General features: G+C 44.7%; 2 protein-coding genes across 2 annotated transcripts; one reads left to right on the top strand and one right to left on the bottom strand.

Annotated features, from left to right (window-relative positions):
* Positions 1-229: 229 nt before the first annotated feature.
* LOC125508860 (myosin-1) lies at positions 230-12,087 on the top strand. Its single transcript, XM_048673656.2, has 23 exons — positions 230-1,088; positions 3,264-3,365; positions 3,448-3,591; positions 3,667-3,817; positions 3,918-3,945; positions 4,898-5,063; positions 5,143-5,206; positions 5,328-5,341; positions 5,427-5,511; positions 5,783-5,886; positions 6,047-6,185; positions 6,458-6,576; positions 6,677-6,829; positions 6,908-6,997; positions 7,326-7,403; positions 8,547-8,705; positions 8,794-8,997; positions 9,091-9,296; positions 9,375-9,510; positions 10,459-10,588; positions 10,699-10,845; positions 10,976-11,055; positions 11,142-12,087. The coding sequence occupies exons 1-23, from the start codon at positions 687-689 to the stop codon at positions 11,823-11,825; spliced, it is 3,585 nt and encodes a 1,194-aa protein (XP_048529613.1). The 5' UTR covers positions 230-686; the 3' UTR covers positions 11,826-12,087.
* Positions 12,088-12,226: 139 nt separating this feature from the next.
* On the bottom strand, positions 12,227-13,281 carry LOC125508862 (uncharacterized). The gene is made up of 2 exons (XM_048673659.2): positions 12,840-13,281; positions 12,227-12,646 (listed from the first exon to the last, which is right to left on the bottom strand). The coding sequence occupies exons 1-2, from the start codon at positions 13,147-13,149 to the stop codon at positions 12,633-12,635; spliced, it is 324 nt and encodes a 107-aa protein (XP_048529616.1). The 5' UTR covers positions 13,150-13,281; the 3' UTR covers positions 12,227-12,632.
* Between the last annotated feature and the right edge of the window lie 3,340 nt (positions 13,282-16,621).

Here is a 16,621-nt window from a genome sequence, read left to right as displayed (position 1 = left end):
CGCGCCGTCACCGCGAGGCAGGCCACCCGTTGCTGACTCCTATGCCAGCCACACTTTTTTCCCCTGGATCTGATGAATCCATCCTGATCCTGCCACCAGCAGCGGCCGAACTAGAATTATTGTGAGTGAGAGGAGGGCATTGCCATGTGGCGGATTCAAAACCTTCCCCCCTCCACCCACCCGGCCACCCCCATTTAGATTTGAACATTTTTAAACCACCACCACCACGTAATTCGTCCCGGATACTAAAAGCGAGGTGCCTTAATTCCATTAAAATATTCCTCCCCCACTCTCTCTCTCCCTCCCTCTGGTGACTCTGTCCCTGTCGCTGGCTCTCTCACCCTTCCCCCGAGAGAAAGAGAGAGAGAGAGGGGAGGAGGCGTACGCGAGCTGCTGCGCCTGTGGAGGAGGAGCCACGGCCACGGGGTTGCGCATCTCCACGGCCACGGGGAGCTCGCGCGCGCTGCCATTCCTGAGGCCTCGGCGGTTTCCCAGATCGGCTGGTCCGGTGGTGTTTTTCTGCGGTTTTCTGTAGAATTTGGGAGTCGTTTGCTGGGCGCGGGGGATTGGATTGGCGCTGGGAGGAGGTTGGGCTGTGTGGATTTGAGGTGGTCAGCGCGGAGATCCCGTCGGAGGCGGGAGTTTTGGGGCTCTCCGCGAGGTGATCTCGGGCGCGCCGGCCGGCGATGGCGTCGGTGGAGGTGCGGTCCGTGCGCAAGTCCGCGGCGCTGCGCCCGCGCGGGCCCACCAAGGTGCAGCCCGCGCGGTCCATGTCGCTCGACTACAAGTACTCCGCCGCGCGTGCCGGCGTCGAAGCCGGCCCGGCGGCCAACGGCGTCGGGCGCCGGGCCGCTGCTGCGGCGGCGGACGAGGAAGGGGAGGCGGTGCCGCCCGAGAGAGACGCCGACTCTCCCTACAGCTCCAAGGCGACGACAACGGAGGAGGAGGAGAGTGCTGGGGGTGGCGGGGAGGTCGATTCGGCGTCCTCTGCAGCCGCAACGCCGCGGAGGCCGTCGCCGACGGCGGCTGCTGGCCCCTCACCACGCGACACCAGATGGGGTGACACCAGCTCCTACGGTGCTAAAAAGGTGGCTTTCCCCCTTCGTTTTTGCCCTTTCTGTTTTCCGACACTTCTGGAATGGCAGAATTTATATGGATAATGCTTAAAAGTTTTGTGGTTTCTGAATCTGTGAACTCCTATTATTCAGAGTTTTCTTTTTTGGTAGTTTGATTGAATTCCTGCATTAACCAGCTGTAGAGCCTATTTCCAGCAACCAGTAAACACAATTGTGAAGTGCTAGGCTGAGCTACATAGATACCAAGATGTAACTCCATTTCTACGTGCTTTAGAGCATCTACAACCGGACCCCCCACTTCCCCCCCTAAACGTCCGAGCGGCAGCTCGGACACCTCAAACAGCCACCCACCCGGACCCCTCAAACCCAGCCCAAACGTCCAGGCTGTCCGACCCATTCGTGGGGCGGATTTAGGGCTGCCCGGACGTGTCTGCCATGTTGGATTTGGGGCTGCCCGGACGCGTCTGCCATGTTGGACCGGCCCATCCCGACCCCACAAAATCACCCCCTATCCCCACCCTGGAGCAAACCCTAGCCATTCTTCAGTCCACTCCACTTCCAGCTAGCCCCGCACCACCCCCGGTTCCTATCCGCACAGCTCCTGTCATCTCCGGCATGGCTAGCAGCGGTCTGAGTCCGCCCGGTCCGGATCCATCGACTGGTATCTGGCTGCCGGCTCGGGCAAGTTTGAAGTAGCCGTTTGTTTGGCTTGCGGTCCACCGTTTCCTGAGAGGGCGGCAGATCCACCAGCTGGGCGCCTTCTCTGCCACTCCGGATGGCATCCATTGGTGGCATTGCCTCAGGCGTAAGCTCGCATCGCCTGTTCGCACCGTTACCGCATCAGGCGTGCGCTGAGAGGAGGGCTGGCCAGCGTTGGATCCTTGTCCCTGCGGCATCGGACTCCGAGTCGGAGGTCAATGCGCAAGGCCAAGAGGTCGAGGGACGATCGTGCCCGCCGTGAAAGGGAGAAGGTGTATTGCGTAACGGCGGCCGGCGACGAGGAAGCCCGTGCTCGGATCTGGGCCAAGAGGCGTGCCCGGGCCGCCCGTGACCTTGCTGTGGAGCAAACCCTGGCCGTCCGTACCCTCGCCAGCCTCCCCCCCAAGGAGGAGGATCTGAACATGTCCAGTGTCGTGTCCGACATGTCCAGCTCTGGCGCCGAGCAGATCCTCCTCGACCCCTACTATGTCTTTGACCACTACTTTCGCGAGCACGAGGACAAGGGCAAGGGCAGCCGTAGGTGATGAACTAAACTATGTATATCTATATAGTGTTAATTTAGTTATGATGAAGTAGTAGAAGATGCCATCATGTTGGTAGTCTCTCATGGTATGTACCTATGTTTTAAAAGCGTCCCTAAGGCGACGCCTAGGCGTCGAAGCGCTCCCCCTCCGCTTTGGAAAATCGACCGCTTTGGGCGCCTAGGCGTCCAAAGCGCCCGCCTAGGCGTCGCCTAGGCGCCAAAGCGCCCCCCCTCCCTAAGGTGGTAAGGCGTCGCCTTAAAAACATAGGTATGTACAACTCCCCTATGTAATGTCCGGACTATGTGAACTATGTGCAATGGAAGTATGTGTGTTGAAATCTACGTTGCATGTTTTTGCATGGATTTGAGGGTTTGCATATGAGGGGATGACTGCGCACACGGACAAATGAGGTGCGGGCCGGCGCTGTCCGTGGACGTTTACGGGGTATATTTGCCCAGTCCGGTTGTAGATGGTCGTAGGTTGTTGTCCATGATACTGCAGTTATACATGTTGCCACTTGACGTTGCAATGCCAGGAAGGCGCCATGCGAAGTTTTGGCGGGAGTTCGAGGAATGTGTTGTTCTCTAGTTATAGACTTCTAGGTTGTTATCATGATGTGATCTGTCATAAAACATTGCACTGCGCTTACTGTTAGGGGTATGTTAAACCCATAAATAGAGCTTCATCATTTAAATTTTGATCCACAAATGGTGTTTCAGTAGTTTGTACTTATTTCCTGTCGTGTCTTTGGTAATTTTTCTGTTTTAGCTACCCATTATTACATATAATACTGTTGTGTCACAATTAAGAGATGCATTAGGTACTTATTAAACATCCAATTTCAAATTGAACAACTTCTGGAATTATACAACTGATATGCCTGTATCTGTTTTTCAACTTGGAGTAAGACGCTAATTTACATTCTACCTAACACTTGTTGCAGAAGCATAGAGTTTTTTGTCAGCTTCCAAATGGTGATTGGGCCTTATGCACCGTGATTACTACCTCTGGTGACGAGTCTGTACTAAAGGTTCCTGAAGGAAAAGTAAGCTACCTAAAATCTGCGTGGAAGATCTTATTATCTCTTTGAAATTATTATAGTTTGACTCCCCTTCTTCCAATTGAAGGTTCTAAGATTGAAAACGGAGAGCCTTCAACCTGCAAATCCTGAAATTCTTGATGGAGTGGATGATCTTATGCAGCTGAGTTATCTAAGTGAGCCATCTGTGCTGTACAACTTGCAGTACAGATATTCACAAGACATGATTTATGTGAGGATAGATCAGAACCTTGTCTTTTCTTCTGGAGTTCAATGAATTTCTTAGTGATATGCTATTGCATTGTAGACTAAAGCAGGTCCAGTTTTGGTGGCCGTCAACCCTTTTAAGAAGGTTGCACTGTATGGTAATGAGTATATTAAAGCATATAGAAACAAAACAATGGACAGTCCACATGTGTATGCAATAGCAGATTCAGCGCTTCGTGAAATGAAAAGAGGTCAGTCTATTAGTACATCTTTCTTGCTGGTATGATCTTTCAATTTTCTGAGGAAAATCATCTACATCTATGCCTAACTAATTGACATGTTCATTTGCAGATGAAGTTAACCAGTCCATTATTATAAGGTTGGTATCTTCTATTTTTTCAGTAAGAACTAAGAAGCATTCAGTGGGATTCATGTTGTAATAACTTTGCACCTGAATTGATATGTACTCCCTCCGTTCCTAAATATATGTCTTTTTAGACATTTCAAATGGACTACAACATAAGGATGCATGTAGACATTTTTTAAGTGTAGATTCACTCATTTTGCTCCGTATGTAGTCACTTATTGGAATCTCTAAAAAGACTTATATTTGGGAACGGAGGGAGTAATAGATAGCGGAGCCAAGCCACATGAAATATGTATTTTTGGGATTGGTACTTTGCATTTTCTGCTACTTTTTTCTGTCAGCTGAACAGAATAAAAGTCACGTAACCAGTGAAATGTACTTATATTAATCGTCTCATGCATTGTCCATCGTTTCAGTTCACACTGCGAGGGTCCTACCGGGATATTAAAATATGCATGGTTGTTTGTCATACAAAAATTGGAACTTGAGTAGTCCACTTCCAACAGATGCAATAGGCACACACCAACCCTATAATTGTCTCATGCATTGTCCATGATTTCAGTTCACACTACAAGGGTCCTACTGGGACATTAAAATATGAGCGGTTGTTTGTCATACAAAAATTGGGACTTGAGAATAGTCCGGTTCCAACAGATGCAATAGGCACACACCAACCCTATAATCTCATGTACCTGTTCCTTTTCCTTCACATGGTTCACCAGTAAGTAATAAATGTGGTAGATTTTTCTGTATCGCCTTAGATTGGAATAAACAGTGAGTAGTACACCGCAAAAATCTAATAAATTTACTGTAGCTGATTAAAAAGGTTCACTGTGCATGATACACTTCAGTTTGCACTTTCAGCTTTTTTGTTTCATTGACATTATTTAAGCAACCGTCATTCTTTTTTACTTAAACCATGATATGGTGAGCAAATGAATGAGTGATGCCATTTTCTATGTAGTGGTGAGAGTGGAGCAGGAAAAACAGAAACTGCAAAGATTGCCATGCAGTATCTGGCTTCACTTGGAGGTGGAAGTGGCATAGAGTATGAGATCCTACAGACCAACCCAATACTCGAGGCGTTTGGCAATGCAAAGACATTAAGAAATGATAATTCAAGTCGCTTCGTAAGTTTTTTCTTGTGAGAATCACAATACTGTACCGCGGAACAAAGTATGGCTAATATTCTTATATTTTTTATTACAGGGAAAGCTCATTGAAATTCATTTCAGTACGACTGGAAGAATATGTGGTGCCATGATTCAAACATGTATGCAGATTCTGCCGAGTGTACCTGCTTTATATCATTAGCATTTTCTGGTTTACATTTAATTTTATGTTTTTTATTGATGAAATTTTCTAATGATCTTGCTGCATGCGCAATTGGGCAGTTCTACTCGAGAAGGTAACTCCTAATTTTGTGGTTATCTTTTCTCCTACACACTGTTTTAGGATAAGTAATCTAATCCGAACTGTTTCCACTATGGTAGTCAAGAGTTGTACAGTGTGCGGTCGGTGAGCGTTCCTACCATATATTTTATCAGCTATGTGCTGGTGCTCCAACGACTCTCAGAGGTACATAATCTATTCATCCTGTCTGAATTTTTTAGTCGCTGGCTTATTTGGTTTGTACAGTTGTACATGTGATGGCATCCTAGTATATCCTCTCAAACTTCTTTTGAACATAGTCCTTTTCCTCCTGCTTATTACAAGAACCATTATTTGTGCTGCTCGGTTTTCAACATAGTTACTACAATGTCTTCCATCGACAATTGACGTTTCTCCATTCTTTTGCATTGCACAATACTTAGTTGTACATGGTTTTCTGTGCAATGTTTTGATACAGAGAAGTTGAATTTGAAGAAGGTGGATGAATACAAATATCTGAAACAGAGTTGTTGCTATTCAATTGCTGGTGTGGATGATGCCGAAATGTTTCATGCTGTAACGGTATAATATACTTTTGCCTCCTCCTAATTAAAATACCTTCTTTTAGATTACCTGGGGCACAACAATAAATACGTCGCTATATAAGGTTAATTCCATCGAAGCATTATCATGTTTGTTGTTCTTGTGCACTGTCATGTTTGTTGACTTATATTTTTAATAGGAAGCTATGAACATCGTCCATATCAGCAAGGAGGACCAAGATAATGTTTTTGCAATGGTTTCAGCTGTGCTCTGGCTTGGAGATGTCTCTTTCACAATTATTGATAATGAAAATCATGTTGAGATCACTGTAGAAGAAGGTAAAAAGAACATGTTCAGTCGCTAATATGGTTATATGGACCATAACTTCCACAATATTATGGTCTTTGGTGATGATTTGGTTAACATACTGTTGTATATCATCAGTTTTAAATACTGATGGTTACTGCTGTGTATTTTCGTCAATTTTGTTCAATGTTTTAGTATAACATACCGCAAATGTGAAGACCTGAAAGCAAATTAGCATTTGTATTGCATTTGTATCACTGGCTGGTTCTATTTTATAAAATTAACAAAATAGATTTTATTTCAGCTGCGGAAACGGTTTCACGACTTCTTGGCTGCAGTATTGAAGATCTCAATTTAGTTTTGTCAAAGCGGCACATGAAAGTTAATAATGAGAATATTGTCCAGAAGCTTACTCTTACACAGGTTAGCATGGTTTCTCAACTAATGGCTAGGCAAATTACTAGCCATGAAGTTCTATTTGATTTACATCTCTTACACACCTACCTCCCTTTGGATATTGCAGGCAACTGACACAAGGGATGCTCTGGCCAAAGCTCTCTATGCCAGTTTGTTCGAGTGGCTTGTAGAACAAATTAACAAGTCCCTTTCAGTTGGCAAGCGTCGAACTGGGAGATCAATCAGTATTCTTGACATCTACGGCTTTGAATCATTTGATGTAATGCACTTCCCTTTGGCCTGCATTTTCACATTTTCATTGTCAAATGTTTTCTCATGACACGCTATCAATTTGCAGAAAAACAGTTTTGAACAGTTCTGCATTAATTATGCCAACGAGAGGCTACAACAACATTTCAATCGCCATTTGTTTAAGCTTGAGCAAGAGGTGAGTTGTTGTTTGACTTTCAGGTGCATGTTTTGCAGCATTGCAATTTTGCTTAGTTTCTGGTACCAGCAGGTGTACATTTTATAGTGATCATTCTTGTTCTTTTATTGACTTCACAATAATTTAACACCACTCAGTAAAGAAAAAAAATACATTAAAGTTACAAGAGCATTGATGCTCCTATTATTCCGTGAACTTCTCTTACTGATTATGGCTTCGGCTTCTGTCACAACTGTAACGTTCTCCTTATAAAATGTATTGCATTCACTCCACGGTTATCGATTTTCTTGTAGTAACTTTCTGAAAAATATGTCATTTCTGTGATCAGGAATATGTTGAAGATGGCATTGACTGGGCTAAGGTTGAGTTTGAGGACAATCAGGACTGTTTGAATCTATTTGAGAAGGTATGGGCCTGTACATTGTCTTCATTGTTGTCATCATCAAGAAATCATAAATATATTAGTCTGTGCGGCAATGCTTTAAATTCTACCAGTCCCGGTGCACGTAGCTCCCCCTTGCATAGGGTCTGTGGAAGGGTCCGACCACTTTGGGTCTTTTGTATGCAGCCTTTCCCTACATTTCTGCAAGAGACTGTTTCCAGGACTCGAACCCGTGACCTCATTGTCACAAGGCGACAGCTTTACCGCTGCGCCAAGGCTCCCCCTTCGCTTTAAATTCTACCAGTACTTCCGTAAAAAGCACATGCCTATTTTATTTGACATAAGCAGAGGGGGAATGCATTTGTTTTTCTGGGAAGTGGTTAACTTAAAAAATTCCAAATATAAATTTATTGCAAGTGCTATTTTCCCATAGCATTCAATCATTCTTAGCTCAGAGACAAAAATTCACTACTAGAAAAATAGAATGTGATAGAAGGTCTCCACATTACTCAAAGTAAAGCCTGCAGATTTCAGATTGTACCAATATGCAGATACTTCCATTTTTAGGAATACAGGGGTTCTACAAACTTGGTAAATACTGCTTGATTGACTAATCCTAACGGTGTACAAGTAAATGTAGTTGCTGGTTTCTCAAACCATGATGATAACTAGCATCGGGAAAACAAGGGTGGAACATATAACTGGCTTATCACAGTGTATTCTGGGTTCCCAGCCAAGGTGTATATTGGGTTATGGTATGTTTGGATTGGGATCAAAGTGTACCCTACATTTTTTTTGGACATGACCATTGGCCTCTGTTTGGACGAAGACCATCTTTTTGGCATACCAATGCTTCTTTACCAACTCTAGTTCAGTTTTCTAGCCAATGTTGTCCAATCCATTGGCAAGCAAAACCTCAACCAAAATTTCGGCTCAACTTTTTGACATGACTACCTTGGGCACAAACCGAACATACCCTTAACCTTGGGCACAAACCGAACATACCCTTAACCTTGCCGGAGTTTAATGAGTTCTGTAGATGTCTTGTGGCAAAATTAAAATAAAGAAAATAAAACTCGCTTACATCCATATTTCTTGTTGTTGTTTGAGAACTTGGTAAAAATGTCTGGGATTCTTTATCTTGCTTACTTCTCTTACTGGATACAGAAACCACTGGGGTTGTTGTCTCTGCTGGATGAGGAATCTACATTCCCTAATGCCACAGACCTTACTTTTGCAAACAAGCTCAAGCAACATCTTGACACTAATTCTTGCTTCAGAGGAGAAAGAGGCAAGGCTTTCACTGTCCGTCACTATGCAGGAGAGGTTGGGAGTTGTCAAATATCCAGTTCCATGTTCACATCAGTCTTTCTTTTACCACTTGTCAACTTTATTCCATTTCTTTGATGATTAGGTGGCGTATGACACATCGGGTTTTCTGGAGAAGAACAGAGATTTATTGCACATGGACTCAATTCAGTTCCTTGCCAAATGCAAATTATCTATACCACAAACGTTTGCATCTAAGATGCTTGCTCAATCTGATAATCTAGAATCTGTACCATACAGGCCTAGTGTTGCTGATTCACAGAAGTTAAGTGTAGCAATGAAGTTTAAGGTAAAAAAACTTTGTGGCCCCAAAGAAATTTCTAAGGAGATCTTGAATGAATCAGATCAACTGTTAACAACTGTCTGTTTAAATGTTTGGCAGGGACAATTGTTCCAACTTATGCAAAGACTTGAAAGCACAACACCACACTTCATACGTTGCATTAAACCAAATAATTTGCAGCTCCCTGCCATTTACGGACAAGAACTTGTGCTTCAGCAACTGAAATGCTGCGGGGTTCTTGAAGTTGTGCGCATTTCAAGATCTGGGTACCCAACGAGAATGACTCATCAGAAGTTTGCTCGGCGGTAATTCAAATATCTGTATATCTGTATTATGCTTCTGATTTTTGTTGCGTGCAAGACGTTAACGATTCAAATTATCAGGTATGGTTTTCTTCTTCTTGAGGATGTTGCGTCTCAAGATCCACTTAGTGTTTCGGTTGCAATTCTTCATCAATTCAACATTTTGCCTGAGATGTATCAAGTTGGCTACACAAAGTTGTTCTTCCGAACTGGTCAGGTCAGTCAAGCAGTCTTTGTTTCATTAATTAACACACCTGGGTTATTGTTGTATTCCATACATTATGCTGCTACTTTGTTTGCGCTCTGTATTCTTCTCGTACTCACTGGGTTTCACTTTCAGAATAGACAGGTAATTAGATAAGAATTCCTTATGCTGCCCAATATTTCACAGCAGGGCAGCTTAGTAATTTGATATTCGACTGATATGCTTGTGATTTGCTAGTGCACTGATTTGCCGTTGTCTAGCAAGGCCATTAATAAGTACATTGTGATTTGCTATAAGAGGCAGTAAGACACCAAGTTTATATATTTTACAGTCCTAGTAGGGATGGATCCTACTAAGCATACACTAAATAAGGAGTAAAAATACACAGAAATTGGGATCCACAAGATCCAGGTAGTACGGCAGCACTGATCTATAAACAACAAAGGTTCGTAAATAGAAAAAATAATAAAATATATATACAAGAAAAATGCACCAAACAGGTATCAAGGAGAAAACATTCAGGTAGGGATGCTTTCCAAAGAGCATACCAAGAGCACAATGGCTCACGGTTCACACATTTTTCAACTACATCTGGTGTTCTGGTTAGTGAATGACAAGTGGTGGCTCTTGTTCTTCTAGTGCACATGCCGGTGTCAGTTTGGCTTGCCTTCTTTTTCTTGTGTAAGTGATGTATTTCTGGAAAATGCTGTATCACCGTGTTTGTTCCTCTGTACTGTATCACATATCGGGTCGACATTTTCATGGTTTTCAAGTAGAGGTGTTGGCCTATGATACTTATATGAATTGACATCACATGTTTAAAGTTGCTTTCTTAAAATTTATAATTCATAATTATGCTGTCTTTGAAGTTTGAGTGGTTATTTATACATTTTTCTACTACTGTTACTTAAGCTTCTAATGACAACTATCTTGCGTTGCTTCAATTTTTGGGAACTGAAGATTGGCAACCTTGAGAATACTCGGAATCGTACTCTACATGGTGTTTTAAGGGTTCAAAGCTGTTTCAGAGGGCATCAAGCACGGCGCCATGCAAGTGAACGAATCAGAGGAGTTTTGGCTCTTCAATCATGTACGCTATCCAAGCCCCACTGCTTTATGCATTACTGTATTTCTTGTTGCTCTATCTTTCTCTCCTACTCATGCTTACTATATGGGCCGGTTGCTCCTCATATCTTGCAGTCATTCGTGCTGAGAATGCAAGACAAAGTTATTCATCTCTGTCGAAGAAACATAGGGCAGCCACTCTTGTGCAGAAAAATCTAAAAGGCTGGCTTGCAAGAAGATACTTCATTAAGATACGGAAGGCTTCAGTGGTTGTACAATCTGGTAAGAAGATTTTCCTCATTCTTTTTTTTAGAACCATGCAGGAGAACTGTATGTCTATTTTCCTCATTCTCGTCAGACTCTGTAAAGATAGAAGTGGTAATATGACACACCATCTTCACATAACATGAAGGTATCCGTGGTTGTCTTGTTAGAAGATGCGCCGGCAATGTTGATCTACTGAACGTGTTAAGAGAATTTGAATCGAAAAAGGTACACGGTTATATCTGTTTCTCTGCTCTGGTACTGGCTTTCCCCCTATCTGCTCGCACTTAAACACATGAACTAAATTATTTCAGGAGGCAGACGGCGACCAAATCTTGATCAAGGCGTCCTTCCTGGCCGAGCTGCAACGCCGAATCCTAAGAGCGGAGGCTACAGTTCGAGAGAAGGATGAGGAGAACGAGATGCTACACCAGCGGCTCCAGCAATACGAGAACCGATGGTTAGAATACGAGCAGAAAATGAAGGCGATGGAGGAGATGTGGCAGAAGCAGATGCGGTCGCTGCAGTCGAGCCTGTCGGTGGCGAAGAAGAGCCTGGCCCTGGACGAGACGCCTCGGATGTCGGACTCGTCCGTGGAGCAGAGCTGGGAGAGCAACGGGAACCACGTGGGCGGGGGCTCCTCCCAGCAGCTGGCCGCCGCGCCGCGGATCACCGGGCGCGATATGAACGCCAGCATGAGCGTCATCGGGCGGCTGGCGGAGGAGCTGGAGCAGCGGAGCCAGGTGTTCGCCGACGATGCCAAGTTCCTGGTGGAGGTCAAGTCCGGGCAGGCGGACGCGAGCCTGAACCCGGACGTGGAGCTCCGCAGGCTGAAGCAGAACTTCGACTCGTGGAAGAAGGACTTCGGCTCCCGCATCAGGGAGACCAAGGTGATCCTGAACAAGCTCGCGAGCGGCGGCGGCGGCGGCAACGAGTCCTCCCCCAACTCGGCCAAGCGGAAGTGGTGGGGCAGGCTCAACACCTCCAAGTTCTCGTGAGTGTATGGTGATGGTGACGGTGTAGACGCGCCGGCATTTTACACGCCGGCGCTAGTCCTAGAGAGGTTTGTGAGTGCTGCTGCGGAGTCCAGTGTTTTGGGCTGGATGAGTATGTATGTGATTCGTGGAGGGCGAGTTGTATAGTTCTTCCACTGGGGGGCTGCTTCTTTTCTAGGCCACCCATGAACCACTGAGTTGTGATGTAATTACTTGCTAAGATATACCACTACTTGAAGGGGAGAGATTGGGGATTGATTGCTCAGTTCTTTTTCTTTTGCCATCTTGTCTTCTGCGTATGTATGTATGTTATGTTTGTATGCGGTTTAGTTTGACTGCAGTCAAGTAGGATGTGGGCATCTATTCCTACATGCATATTCACGTGTAAATTGTTTGTTTGTTTGTTTGTTTGTTTGTTTGTTTTGCACAAGCAGGTGTAAATTGTTTTGATGAATTTGCAGGTGTGTTTGGTTTCAGTTCAGTCATCCAGAATATCTTCACTGGTCAAGATTAGATAATATCAGGGGAATTCGTTGCTCATACTTATTGCAATGCTGTCATTCATTTCGGAATTGCCCTAATTGAGTAACATAACATGATAGATCAACCTGGGCAATACAAGAGTCCTGCAAGTTGCAACGTAGTCAAAGTATAATACAACTATAAATAACTTCAACTGAATGGCAATACATTCCTTGTGCTCCGGCATCGTCCACCTATGAGTTGACCGGGACGTCTTATTTATTCCAGCAGTGCTAACTGCGCTGCTTACGTTATCCAAGCTTGCCATTCAGCCGGCCTCTTCTTGCTTCAGACCATCGATCCTGTAACAATAAACCCAAAATACAGTCAGTTCAATTGTTACGTACTTAGAATAATGAGCTCGAACGGCATCGATGCCTAGTGCATGTACTCCAGTTCTCTTAGGTTTGAATGAACTAGCACTCTGGTGGGGTAAGCATGTCAGTCACAGTTCATGTGTGGTCTGTCAACCAAGTGAAGCAGCAGCTAGCTCACCTCCGCAGTTGCCAGGGATGCTGACGCCGCACTGCTGGGAGACGTAGAACACCTTCTCCATGCTGATGTTGTCCCGCACGCCGGGGCTGCCCAGGTAGCTGCAGACGCAGGGCACGTCCACGCTCTTCACGGCGTCGCAGCACTCCTGCGACGGCGGCACCGTCGGCGCGCCCTTCTGCACGTACTGGTAGCAGGCCTCGTTGAGCGCCACAACGTCGTCCTGGCAGCCCGCCGGCCCCGCCGCTGCTGCGGCGGCAAGGAGAAGGAACATCGCCACCGCAGTCAGGCTGGCGCGGGCGAGCTGAGACATCTTGCCGGAGTTTTCCCTTCACGCCGCTGCTGTGCTGTGCTTGTGTGTCTCGTGGATGGTTGGTTGCTCTTGTGGTGCGGCGGTGATGTGCCATGGCTAGGGTATTTATAGTGCTTAATGGTTCTAGAGGGTCTGGCTTGTTTGGTGGGCTGGCTGGCGGGGGAGCTGGTGTTTCGGCTGGGAACCGGCCATGGAAATGCAACGCTTGTGAGCTGGTTCCACGGTGCGTGCTTGCTTGATCTTTGTGTTTGCATGCAAATGCGATAGGTGTGAGAATGTTGGTGAGTTTGTTCTAGTCCCTGATCATCCGCATGCCTGAACAGAACTTCAGATAGAGAGGCCTGGATGCTAGATGAATTTCGGCATGGATGCGTTGGATGTTTATGTGGGCTCAACCATATCATTATTTATTTGCACAATTTAGTGGAGAAAAGATAAGCAATCGCGGCCGTAGAAGTAGTCAAACTGTAAGTGCATCTAGGACCCCATTGTGGGTTTTGATGAATCATGACAACAAGACTAAATAAAGGGACTAACAATTTCTCAAAGTGTTGATCAGTTATAGTCCCAAAAGATGTTGAGTTCGGAGGATGGTTCGCGACCCCTCGAAATACAAGGATCAAGCTTTGGCATGATCACTTCGAGTCATAGGTATGCCAATTCTATCAAAGGGGGTCTTGGGTCTTGTGAGAAGTATTTCTTGATATGTTATCAAAGTTCAGTCTCCAAAACCCATCAAAATTTCTCATTATTTCAAGTCCTAACTCTCTTCACATTCATCTGTTCGAAACCTCCAAGTTGATTCCATCCGGAGCCTCTGATGCAATCTACAAAGTTAGTTAGTTGCACTTTGTGCGTTTCAGATCCCCCAAGCAAGGTGTCTCGTATATCCAAGATGGTACAAAAACTTTCTACTCACGTTCTGTACCTCCAGGTGACTTTTGTCCCAATAATCCTACACCTACTAAGAGTCTTACGTAAGTTTACTTAACCTTTCATACATTCTCTCCCCCCCCCCCCCCCTAATTTAACCGGGGTGGGCCCCATCCGCTAACCTGGCCCAATTACCTACCTCCACATCAGCTTTTACTTAAAAGCCTCATGTAAGCTTTCGTATGTGTAGCATTGCTCCTTTTGTCTAGTAGCCGTGAGTGTCATCCGTCCAATACCTCTGAGCCAATTAAAGTTTGAACTAAAAGTTTCGTTCAAACACTTTGAGTGAGTTTCATCTGGACATTGTGAGATCATATAGTAGCAAAATCCTAGGATTATAGTATAGTTCGGAGCCTCTGAATGTTGTGTGGTCAGATCATTCGGGTTGTAATCTATGTTCTATCCAAAAACCATAAGTTTCATTCAAAATCTTTGAGTTACTTCCACCGGATCCTCCAAGCCTTTGTGAAAAATTCACCTTTGTGCGTTCGGAGCCACCGAGTGCATTCTCTTCGGACCCTTCGACATATAGGAAGTGCATCTCCATAATACCCTAGTTGTTTTGAAGCTTAATGAAAAAACATCCGAGAGGACTAATGATATCAATGAGTTCATCTCTGGAATTTGGAATAATTTTCATATTCAGGTCTATGGCTTTATATGGGAGATGATTAGTGACCCCTACAAACAACTTTTCTAGTTGTTCCGCTCATCAAGCTCATAGTTTGTACTTTCTAGGTCTTTTGGTGAATCCAAGATTCACATTGAGTATAGGACAATCATACTATGAAGAGAGGCACTAGCAAAGACTTTTGTTCAAATTTGCAAAATATATCCAAAGTAAAATCTATCCCAAAATCCCCACCCCAGCCATCTTTGTATGGATTTCTCTAAGCATTGGTAATTCCTAAGATTTTCGCCTGGTATTTGATACGTCTCCAACGTATGTATAATTTTTGATTGCTCCATGCTATATTATCTACTGTTTTGGACTATATTGGGCTTTATTTTCCACTTTTATATTATTTTTGGGACTAACCTATTAACCGGAGGCCCAGCCCAGAATTGCTATTTTTTTTGTCTATTTCAGTGTTTCGGAGAAACAGAATATCAAACGGAGTCCAAACGGAATAAAATCTTCGGAAACGTGATTTTCTCACCAAACGTGATCCAGGAGACTTGGACCCTACTGCAAGGGATCGGATCAAAGAGGAGGTCATGAGGGTGGGGGGCGCGCCCCCCTGCCTCGTGGGCCCCTCGGTGCTCCACCGACGTACTCCTTCCTCCTATATATACCTACGTACCCCTGAACGATCAGAAGAGGAGCCAAAAACCTAATTCCACCGCCGCAACTTTCTGTATCCACGAGATCCCATCTTGGGGCCTGTTCCGGAGCTCCGCCAGAAGAGGGCCATCATCACGGAGGGCTTCTACATCATCCTAGCCCCTCCGATGAAGTGTGAGTAGTTTACCTCAGACCTTCGGGTCCATAGTTAGTAGCTAGATGGCTTCTTCTCTCTCTTTGAATCTCAATACAAAGTTCTCCCCCTCTCTTGTGGAGATCTATTCGATGTAATCTTCTTTTTGCGGTGTGTTTGTTGAGATCGATGAATTATGGGTTTATGATCAAGTCTATCTATGAATAATATTTGAATCTTCTCTGAATTCTTTTATGCATGATTGGTTATCTTTGCAAGTCTCTTCGAATTATCCGTTTGGTTTGGCCAACTAGATTGGTAGTTCTTGCCATGGGAGAAGTGCTTAGCTTTGGGTTCGATCTTGCGGTGTCCTTTCCCAGTGACAGAAGGGGCAGCAAGGCACGTATTGCATCGTTGCCATCGAGGATAACAAGATGGGGTTTATTTCATATTGCATGAATTTATTTCTCTACATCATGTCATCTTGCTTAAGGCGTTACTCTGTTTTTAATTTAATACTCTAGATGCATGCTGGATAGCGGTCGATGAGTGGAGTTATAGTAGTAGATGCAGAATCGTTTCGGTCTACTTGTCACGGACGTGATGCCTATATACATGATCATGCCTAGATATTCTCATAACTATGCTCAATTCTGTCAATTGCTCAACAGTAATTTGTTCACCCACCGTAGAATACTTATGCTCTTGAGAGAAGCCACTAGTGAAACCTATGGCCCCCGGGTCTATTCTCATCATATCAATCTCCATCACTTTAATCTTGCTTTGCTTTTACTTTTTACTTTGCATCTTTATACCAAAAATACCAAAAATATTATATCTATCAGATCTCACTCTCGTAAGTTACCATGAAGGAATTGACAACCCCTAATCGCGTTGGTTGCGAGTAGCTATCGTTTTGTGCAGGTATGAGGGACTTGAGCGTGGCCTCCTACTGGATTGATACTTTGGTTCTCAAAAACTGAGGGAAATACTTACGCTACTCTGCTGCATCATCCCTTCCTCTTCGGGGAAAACCAACGCAAGCTCAATACGTAGCAAGAAGGATTTCTGGCGCCGTTGCCGGGGAGTCTACGCAAAAAGTCAAAATACCAAGTACCCAT

This window comes from Triticum urartu, chromosome 1A (genome assembly GCF_056163025.1).
Source record: "Triticum urartu cultivar PI428250 chromosome 1A, HENAU_Tu73, whole genome shotgun sequence".
NCBI classification, from domain to species: domain Eukaryota; kingdom Viridiplantae; phylum Streptophyta; class Magnoliopsida; order Poales; family Poaceae; genus Triticum; species Triticum urartu.
Note: the sequence above shows the minus strand (reverse complement) of the source record. Positions and strands in the feature narration are given on the sequence as shown.